At 37.5% G+C, this 10,197-nt stretch overlaps 1 protein-coding gene across 1 annotated transcript; it reads right to left on the bottom strand.

Annotated features, from left to right (window-relative positions):
• Positions 1–8,018: 8,018 nt before the first annotated feature.
• On the bottom strand, positions 8,019–8,597 carry LOC131856000 (secoisolariciresinol dehydrogenase-like). The gene has a single exon (XM_059207051.1). It carries the CDS (start codon positions 8,595–8,597, stop codon positions 8,019–8,021), a length of 579 nt encoding a protein of 192 aa, XP_059063034.1.
• Positions 8,598–10,197: the final 1,600 nt, after the last annotated feature.

Genomic DNA, 10,197 nt, shown 5'->3' with positions numbered 1-10,197 from the left:
TTGTGCCTAATTCTGCTATTAAAAGTATCTTGACTCAGCAAGAGGTGGGAATGAATAATAGAGCAACTTGGGTTTCAAAGGTTTAAGAATTTGACTTGGATATCAGGCCAACGAAGTTAGTTCGTGGACAGGGATTGTGTCGCCTAATGGCAGAAAATAAAGAAGAAGAAGAAAGTTTGCCTTTAGCTCTTTTTGTTAGCCTACAGGATGAGTGGTTCACTGATGTAGCCTTTTTCCTGACATATGGAGAATGTCCTACACATTTGTCCCCTAGAGAAAAGAGAAACTTGAAATTAAAAATGGCTAAATATGTTATTTTTGGTGACATATTATATAAGAAAGGTCTGGATGGAACCTTCCTGAGATGTGTGGATAAAGCACAACGTGAGTCTTTGCTGAGGTCGTTTCATGATGATTCTTGTGGAGGTCATTTCTCCTCTACAGTCACCGCATACAAAATATTAAGAAATTGCTATTATTGGCCTGGTATGTTTAAAGATGCTTATGTTTGGGTTGCAAAGTGTGATAAATGTAAATTCTTTACAGGGAAACCACAACTAGCTGCTTTACCTCTCAAGCCAGTAGTTGTGGAAGAACCTTTTAAGCAATGGGGACTAGATTTCATTGGTCTGCTGACGCCTTCTTCCAGTGCTGGGCATACACATATTCTCACAGCTACAGATTACTTTACTAAATGGGTAGAAGCAGTGCCTGTTAGGAGAACAACCTCAGAAGTAATATGTGAGTTCTTAAAGGAAAATATTCTGGTTCATTTTGGAGTACCATTGAAGATAGTGACTGACAATGCTGCAAGTTTTTCTTCTACAGAAATATCCATGTTTTGTTATGATCACGGTATTTCCTTGGCGCATTCCTCTGACTATTATCCACAAGGTAATGGTCAGGCAGAATCCAGTAACAAAAATCTGATAAACATCATGAAGAAATTGGTTAGTGAAAATGCTAAGGATTGGCATAAGAAGTTATATGAGGCCCTATGGGCAGACAGGACATCACCAAAATGAGCAATTGGTATGTCACCTTTTGAACTAGTGTATGGTATTGGGGCTCAGCTCTCACTTCCTCTTGAATTGGTAGCTTCTAAGTTACAGATAGTTATTGAAGATTCACATTTTCAAAATGCACTGGAAAGGAGGATTATGCATCTGGCTAGAATAGAAGAGGAAAGGGAAAAGTTGGTTGATCACATTACAGAACATTAGTAGTGGGTTAAACAAATTTTTGACCATAAAGCCAGGCCGAAGAAATTTATGTAGGGAGATCAAGTTCTACTCTAGGACAAAAGAAGGGAGCCAAGAGGAGCACATGGAAAATTTGAGTCCTTGTGGAAAGGTCCGTTTCTAATTCATGAGGTGAAGGGATCGAATTCTTTTAGGATCGCGTATATGGATGGTACTGTTCTTCCCCTGTCTTACAATGGACAGGATCTCAAACTCTACAAATTGTAAGCGAATGTTCCTTGTATTTTCTGTACATAGCTCAGTTTTGTTGTGTTAGTTTTGTTGTGTCAAGACATTCCTATTTTGTATCCTTGTCCTTGTTTTAGTGTGAAACTAGAGATCCTAAGTTCCTTCCTAGTCCTTCACAGTCCTGTTCCCCAGTCAGAGCCAATTGTTGCTCCCTTTTTATTTTTTGTTTATAGCCTATTTAAAAAGGGAAATTATTTTCTAGGACTTAAGTCCTCATTAAATGAGTTTCATACTCATGTGTCAAACCTTTTATAAATTTCACAATTCGAGTTCAAGAGAAATGCGTTCCATAAAGTTCTAAGTTGTCATTAGCATAGTCATTGAACTTGAACTTTGAACCTTTTTGGTTCAAGGTTCAAGGTTCAGTCAGTCTTTTGTCTTGTGTTTTACGGCTGTCTCTTTAGTACTAGTCTTGTGGTCGCTTTGAACTTGAACCATTGAACTTTTGTTTTGAAATGGTTCAAGGTTCATGGTTCATTCTCATGTATTAAATGTTCCTTTTGTCTCTTTCTACTTGTTCGCAAATGTGACTTGTTGTTATTGAACTTTGAACCAATGAACTTCTTTTAAAATGAGTTCAAGGTTCAAAGCGGTGTTTTCAACTCAGCCCGATGGTGTGATGGAAGAAAAGGCGGCGCAATCAAAACATAATTTTCCTTGGTTTTCATGTTTTCAAATTGTAATTATGGAAACAATCATGAGAAGGCATGTCAACTGTGTGGAGTTGATTTCTAATTAATAAGCATGTTAGAATTATATCAAATCACAAGTGGTTTCACACGGAGAATAAGCTGGGCCGAAGCGTGTGTTGGTTCATTTTAGTCTTTTCCGTCTTTAAATATGGGGCGTCTCAGGTAAGGTAATTATTGTTGCCGTTGGTGAAGAGTGGAGACACAGAAGGTAATTTAGCTCAGTTCTTCCGAGGGTTTCATAGTTTGATGTTGAAGACAGGTGAGTTCAATTGCTTATTTTCCCCTGCTCTATTTAGCTCTGAAAATTGGAAAGTGTAATTCTTTGCTTCGGAATTGAATGTTGTCTGATTGATGCAATTTAAAGCAAAAATGAGACTGATTCTGCCCAAATTGGGTCGAACATCATGCCTGGTTAGTACCCTTCCAGAGTTAGATGATACAACCTTCATTCATGATGAGTTAGATAACTTTTTAGAGAGGGCCAAGAACCTGATAGCTAATTCCATGATGGAAAAGATAGTTCATAGTGGTCTTGTTGAGGCTGCTGCATTCCCAATTGCTGCTCCTTGCCCAAAATTAGTGTATGCATGTATGAACCGATATGATGTTGGTAATAGGTGTATTAGAGCTAGTAATGGAGACATGCTAGTGCGGATTGACAGAGAAACTGTACTGGCTGCAATTGGAATTACTCACAAAGAGCAGTATGAAGATTGGTCCATAGGAACCTCATACGCATTTTTCTCTGAGAAGAGAAGTGTTTATTGGAGAGCCATAGCTAGGAACTGGCTCCTTAAAATACAAAAGGGAGGTTCTAGGTTGCCCAAACCCTTAACAAGAGAGCATTTCATCACAGAAGTTAGGGATATTGTGGTCCTTTTGAATAGGCTTAAGGGGAATTCACATGCCTTCTATTGGGAGGACTAGATGTATTTTTACATTCAGGTATTAATAGCTGGTGAAAAATACCTGGACAGGGCGCAAGTAATTGCTGAGAGATTGCATGAAGGGTTGAGTAATTTTGTTGGAATAGCTAATTTTCACATGACTTCATACTTGTTCTATACTTTAGCATGTATCAGAGAATGGCCTGGATTACATCAGGAACCCTGGGTTAATGGAATGAAGGTCTACGAGTGCTATCCACATTTGCAAATACAAAGATACACAAAAAATTTCTTGAGATAGAATGATGTCTTTGCGGGAAGATTAACTTTTGAACTACAAGGAAATTTGAATAATAGGATGTCACCTGAGGCATTAAAGTTGGTCACCACATATGGGAGTTGTTTCATTCAATTTCCTAGATTCACTTATATCAGAATTGGAGGCTTTGAAGATGAACCTTTCAAATTACCCAAATATGCTCTCGACAGCTATGTACTTTTAGAAGTTAGCAGACAGCTTGCTCATGTGGATAAGAGATTTGGGATGAAAAGTGAATCTGAAGCAATTTTCCCAGTTGAACTTGGACATTATAGTTGCCAAACTGTTTCTGATGTATTGAACTTAGAATTGGAGCTCAAGAAGATGAATTTGCCACCATATGTTGCTCGGCAGGGGTTCGACAGCAAAGAATATGCAGTGAAGCACCTGAATGTTGATGTGAACTTTTCACATATACCCCAATTAGAAGATTATTGGGAGGATTTCTATGATGAATTTGAAGTTTAGAGAAGATTATGGTCGAGGTTCACTTTACAACAAATTATTACTTTGAAATTGCCCATGAACATTGCAGGAATACAAGAAGCGGAAGATGAAGACGTATTGGACCCAGAGTTCAATAAAAGAGTTCATGTGCAACCTATTCCTAAAATTGATTGGGATAGGAAAGAAGAAGAAAATATTCAGTCAAGAACCTTTAATGTAACAAGGAGAACGGAGAAATGGTTAAGAGATCGTAGGCCTGGAATAAAATTTGCTGCCGGCTCAGTTGAGAAATTAGTTGAGCAATCTCATGCTGCTCTACCAATTTCTTCTTCTAACATTGTTGTTGATATTGCAGGTGTCACTGGTACTCAAAGTGAAAAGGTTCAAACCAAAAGACTTAAAGAACCACTGTTTGGCCCCTCAACAGTTCGAGTCACCTATTCCAGAAGTAAAAGAAAAGGAGCAGTCTGTAGAAGGCCGAAGTGACTACTTTGGTGACCATGGATTCATCCGAATGTCAAACGCCGCCAGCTAAGATATCCTTAAATGTTTCAAGGTGGTTAGGAGCATCAATAAGTAAGAAACGCAACGTAGTCCCTATCAGTGTACCCATGGAAGATATGGTGAGCAAATGCCTTGGAAAAACACCTAAGTCCAAAAAGCTAAAAGGAGAAGCTATGCTGGAGGTGGATGAGAATAAAGGGCACTGGGTAGCTGAAGTGGCTAGGCCTATTTCTGACAAAGATTCAGAAAACACAACAGAGCAGGATTTTGTTGTTGAAAAGCTTGATTTAGGAACTGCTTCAAGGGCTGCTGATGCAAAACACTTAGAGTCCTCTGCTAAACAAATGTTGTCCAGAACATGGAAGGATGAGAAAGACAAACGATAGTTGAAACAGACCGTGAAGTAGATGGCAGAGTATATTAACGCCATTCATCATCCCAGCCCACAGCCCCTATCATAGGTTCCTCAGAATTTTGATCCTAGATCTCCCATGAACCAGAATTTGTTGGATAAGGTTCAAAGAAATCATGTGCTGGCAAAAACCTTTGAAGAGTGGCTTGAGTTCATAATTCAGCAAGGAACAGAGTATATTGCTAATCTGGTAAAGGTGTACGAGGATGCTGTGGCTGTAACTCAAGAGCTGGAAACAGAAGTGTCGGCATGGGAAAAGGAACGAAAAAAATGGGCTGCAGTACTGGTTCAAATGAAAGATGTACAGAAGTATGGCGTCATGAACTTCCTTACAGAAAAGGTAGTAAATGATTTAGATGACAAGGTACTGCATGTGGCCAAGGAAAACATTGAATGGAGAAATTCAATCATAAAACAAGGTCATGAAGAGTCCATTAAGTTGCTAAAAGAATTGAAAGAACTCATTGCCATGATGTAGAAAGACTTAAAGTGCATCGATGTACAACTTCTGAAGGAAGACGGACAAACCATTGAACAGGTAGTAGATATGGTGCAGAATTTCAAAGGGAAAATAAATTCTGTTAAAGAATCAAAATCTTTCACCCGAGATGACTTCACTAGAGTAGCTCGCATTGAATCCATGTTGGTTGTCTATTCGGATCACTTAGAGGTGCATAAAACTAAAGTCACGCAGGTGGGTATGGATAAAGAAGCTTGGAAGCAACGCATCGTACACATTGGTCTCCTGCATTACCAAGTAGTTCATAACTTCTTCGCGGCTCATATGGAGTGGCGAAATATACATGGCACCACACACACTTCAGAGACAATTTAGGCCATTTTCTATTCTTTTAGTTATGGCTCTATTTACGGCTTGTAGCCATTTTGTTAATTTCAGTTATAGCCTGTTGTCTCTTGAATTTCATATTTGCATTTTGTTTAAAAAGACAATTAAGCCTGGCAGCTATATATATTTGGAAGGATGTTTTTGCATGATATATAATTTTTTGGTGTAAAACTTCGAGGACCAGACTAATCTCACTTGTAATTTTAGTGGAATACCCATGTTTGAGTGGAATGAAATATATGATACAACTTGAGAAACTTGTGTGTTTTGAATGCGTAAAATTTTTGTTGGAATGATTATGTGTTCGTGTATCAGTTTCTTTTCTCGGATTTTTCATTTGAAGTCTACGAATCAATTTGGTAAATGAAGCTAGCTGTAAGCTTTTGAATTTTCTGATTCCCCTTGTCTTGTGAGACATGAGTGAGTGTCAATAAGAGTTCAAACATTCTTTTATCATCCTGAGAGTTAATTTCTATTTGAGATCAAATTTCTTATTATGAATTTCATTATCCATCATTAAGCATTCATATTGTGTTGACTAGTGAATGTTGAAGCCTTTTTGTTTACTTTCTGGTTAAAAGTAAATCACATAAAGGAAAAATTATTCAAAATTCATTGAATATTATATAGGGAGTTGTACTTAATGCAGAGGGTAAAAACAATAATTATTTACCCAACTGCTGGTTATCATTGGTTTTCTATTTTGGGCAACGGTAGTATTTATTTGTAAAGTTTGAGAATCCAATCCGTTAACCAACAAAAGTTACAACATTCAAGTTACATGTTAACCCAACATATATTCAAGGCAATGTAGGGAATAATTGACACATTCTGTTTCAGTTCACTTCGTGACTGGGTAGTTGGAGGCGAGTTTTTCTAGGAATGATAATAGTTCGACACTAAAAACCCTGACAAGGAATCCAATTTATTATATTTCTGTGAGTTTTTATGGCATTCATAGTTTAATTTAGCTTCCGTTGAAGGACAAAGAAAAAAAGAGACTAAAATTTGGCATCGAAGGTTCAACATTTCTATCGACACTTAGGAGAATATTGATGCAATCCATAGTATTATCGGTAGCTAGCCTAGAGGAGTTGTGGGACTTGGCGCAAGGAAATTCTGCTATATCATGATTATTGGTCTGAAATTTTGTATCGACATTCTACCTCCATGGCACAAGCAAACTATTCATCTTGTTTTGGCCGTCAAAGTTATGACTCTTGCTACTGTATTAATCAATTAATATTCTATTGAAGCCGACTATACTCTAAAAGTTTAATTCATCTCCGTTGATTATATTGAAATCGGGTTATTTGTGTACGTGTTGGTAAACAGATTTGTCACTGCGGTCGTTTACCTGAAACTGACCCTGTTTGCCCGATAAGCAGTGACAAACGTTCCAACAGTTGGAGAGATCATTATGTGAAACATGATCTTTCTCTACATTTGAGAGGGGTAGCTCCCTCGTATGATAGGGGTATTTAGGATTTTGTGTACTTTTAACAAGAAAGTACATAAAGGAGAAAACATAAAACTAAAGAGGAATAAAGATAGAAACCCCAACAATAGACATACGACCATCAACTGAGATTTCTCAACATTAGCAACAAATTACAAAGGGAGTTTAGAAGGTAATATGCTTAGCCATGACATGCCGATAAAGAAGAATGACAAATCTCAACATACAGAGAGATAAGATACTTCAACACATTCAAACTGAGATACCAAAGGTTGCTCGTGCATCATCACATCAATTGTATAGATCACATATGCATAAAAAGACTACTAATTCGACATACGAGAAATCGACAATGATAACATAGGAATACATTTAGAACACACGGACTAAGACATATTCTTCATTATCCTTTTGGAAATATACAAGTCCAAAATCCTTTCTATACATAGTGCAAATCAAAATGTCATTACAAGTTTCTCCTGGAATTCCAATAGAGTTTTCCCCTCTATAAAAAGTTTCCCCTCTGATTACAAATTGCCTTCCATTTATAGGCTCTCCCTGATAACTAATTAGTAACCACCCGGTAACTACCTTTACATTTTTGAGTTAGAAACTACTTGGTTTTTGCAAAACAAAATGTTTAGTTAGAAACTACTCAACTTTTATACAAAAATAGTCAATTTCCTACCCTTTGACTGAATGACCATTATGTATTCTCTTAACTTGTGAATCGTGTTTTCTGACTGCTTTTGCTAAGCAACTTTCCTTTCTATGAACATAATGACTTCTTGAATAATAATGGGAAAGCTTGCATTAAGTATGACTAATTCTCTTTCCTTCATTTTCATGGTCACCTTTCATATCTCAACAAGCATCTTGGGAAAAATACTTGTCATCACAAATCACCCCACACATTAGCCACTCCTCAATCATCTTTGTCACAATCCCAAAGGATGACACATCATTCACACATATTCCTTCCTTTGCCAATTCCACTGCAACACTCTTCATCAAACCCCAACAGAGAATTCTTGGAAGCCATGTAACCATGAGAGGCATTATCAGTCTTCATCAGTCCCAAAACACTGCATTTGAAGAGTATGGAACCAGAGTTGCTTGGAATCATGACCCTTGCAGCATGCTTCATTCCTAACATAGCTCCCGTAACATTCACAACCATTACTCTTTCCCAAGTCTCAACAGAGACCTGTACAATGGAATTACCATGAGCGTGCAATATGCCCGCATTGTTCATCATGATATCTAGATGCCCCTTCTCCTCCATCACTCGATCTACGACCCCTTTCACATGGGTCTCTATTGCCTCTTCACACTTCACAAATGAAGCATTTCCATTGAGCTCTTGACAAACTTTAACCCCTCCCTCTTCATCGATGTCAACAATGTACACATAAGCACCTTCTGCCACAAATTTCCTAGTCGTGGCTACACCTATACCATTTGATCCACTTGTCACAATTGCATTTGTTCGATACTTTTGAAATCTTTTCACCAAATTCAGTTTGTGCAAATCTGACATTATCGTGTGCCATAAGATGACATGTACTTGCAGCATTCTGTCAAACAATTCCCTTCAATTTCTCATGCACGTCTGCCAAAGCATTTTCAACTCAATACTTGACAAAAATTTCCTCAATGATATGCCTCCATGCAAATACATTTCATGAATATCTATTTTCCACATGCAGGGAGAATATTGGAAAAGGTTGTGGAAATTGGTGTCATGAGACCACGCGTCTTTGAGAGATTTGACAAACAATTTGACATGCGCTGCCTGCACCATTCACATGAGACCACGTTACTCTGCATCATTTACATGAGACCACGTTTCTTTGAGAGAGTTTTAGCAAACGATTTACATGCGTGGTATACTTTGAGGAATTTTGCTAAATAGTTACCATGTGTGCCATGCGTGGCCTGGGCTGCCATGGTGCATTCATGCCCACAGTGATTCCTTCCAACAACAGCTTGAGACATTTTGCTAGAATCAAAGTCTACCCTAGTCCAATTGCCCTATCATTTGTTTGAGTAATTTTGCCAAGGTTCAACATATGTTGCCATACATGGGTTTCATGAGACCACGTTTCCTTCAGGAATTTCACCAAATAGTTTACAGGCATTATCGGTACTCCCACGCTGCTTGTAACTTGTCATGTAATTGGTTAAATAGTTCACATGTGTTGTCAATTATTTGCAATGTTGAAGTGCATGGTTGTGCAATTAAATTCTGCTTGCCTGGAGATCAATATATTGCTAGTAATGGTGAAAACGTTTTTAATAACTCCATTGTGTGCATGAACTACAAGTTTAACAGCCATAAGATGGCATCTCTGTGATGCACTATGTCAAATGGTTTGTAGCTTGTCTATGCCTTCCATATTTCGCACACATATTTACATTTCATGACATGTGAATGCTTCCTTAATCTGCAACTATGTTCTCCTAGTGTAACTGCAACTTTGACCTCTGATGAACTCCCTCTCTTCTTCAATTCATTTTGAATGCTCATAACCTTGTTTGTCGTCTTCCTTTACTTTTCCCTCTTTTTTTTAATTCTTTCTTTGATAAATTCTATAAGAGGTTAAGAATGCTAAAAAACTGAGCATTTCTAACCTTCTTGATAAAGTGGGGCCTGTAAGGTTAAGAAATGAGGTTAGAAATACTCAATTTTTGATCATTCCTAACCTTTTTGTGATAGGTTAGAAATGCTCAAAAAGTGAGCATTTCTAACCTTCTTGACGAAATGGTTAAGAAATGAGGTTAAGAATGCTCAATTTTTGAGCATTTCTAACCTTCTAGTTCAGCAAGCTATCCTTTACACATTGGAAACCATTTTTCGCCGAGAATGAATCAAGGAAGAATGCCACTGATGACTGAAGACGATTTTCTTATCGTAAATGACCAAACATAATGAAATAATTTAAAATATTAAACTATCATTTGAGAAATAATTTAAATATTTTAAATATAATGCTTTGGTTGGAGAAAAATGACATAACTTTCAAACGGTAGGGAGTTACGTCCTGAAATTTGAAACATGCGTCAACGGTAGGGAGATAGATCCACACAATTATTTACGCCTCATGATGAAACCTTAAATGAGATATTTTAATCATTTG

The sequence above is a fragment of the Cryptomeria japonica genome, chromosome 6 (assembly GCF_030272615.1).
Source record: "Cryptomeria japonica chromosome 6, Sugi_1.0, whole genome shotgun sequence".
Taxonomy (NCBI): Eukaryota; Viridiplantae; Streptophyta; class Pinopsida; order Cupressales; family Cupressaceae; genus Cryptomeria; species Cryptomeria japonica.
The sequence above is the reverse complement of the archived record's forward strand: the minus strand, read 5'-3'. Positions and strand labels throughout refer to the sequence as shown.

What these genes read in the sequence shown, in the direction of transcription:
- LOC131856000 (XM_059207051.1), bottom strand. Translation starts at nt 8,597, where the DNA reads ATGTCAGATTTGCACAAACTGAATTTGGTGAAAAGATTTCAAAAGTAT.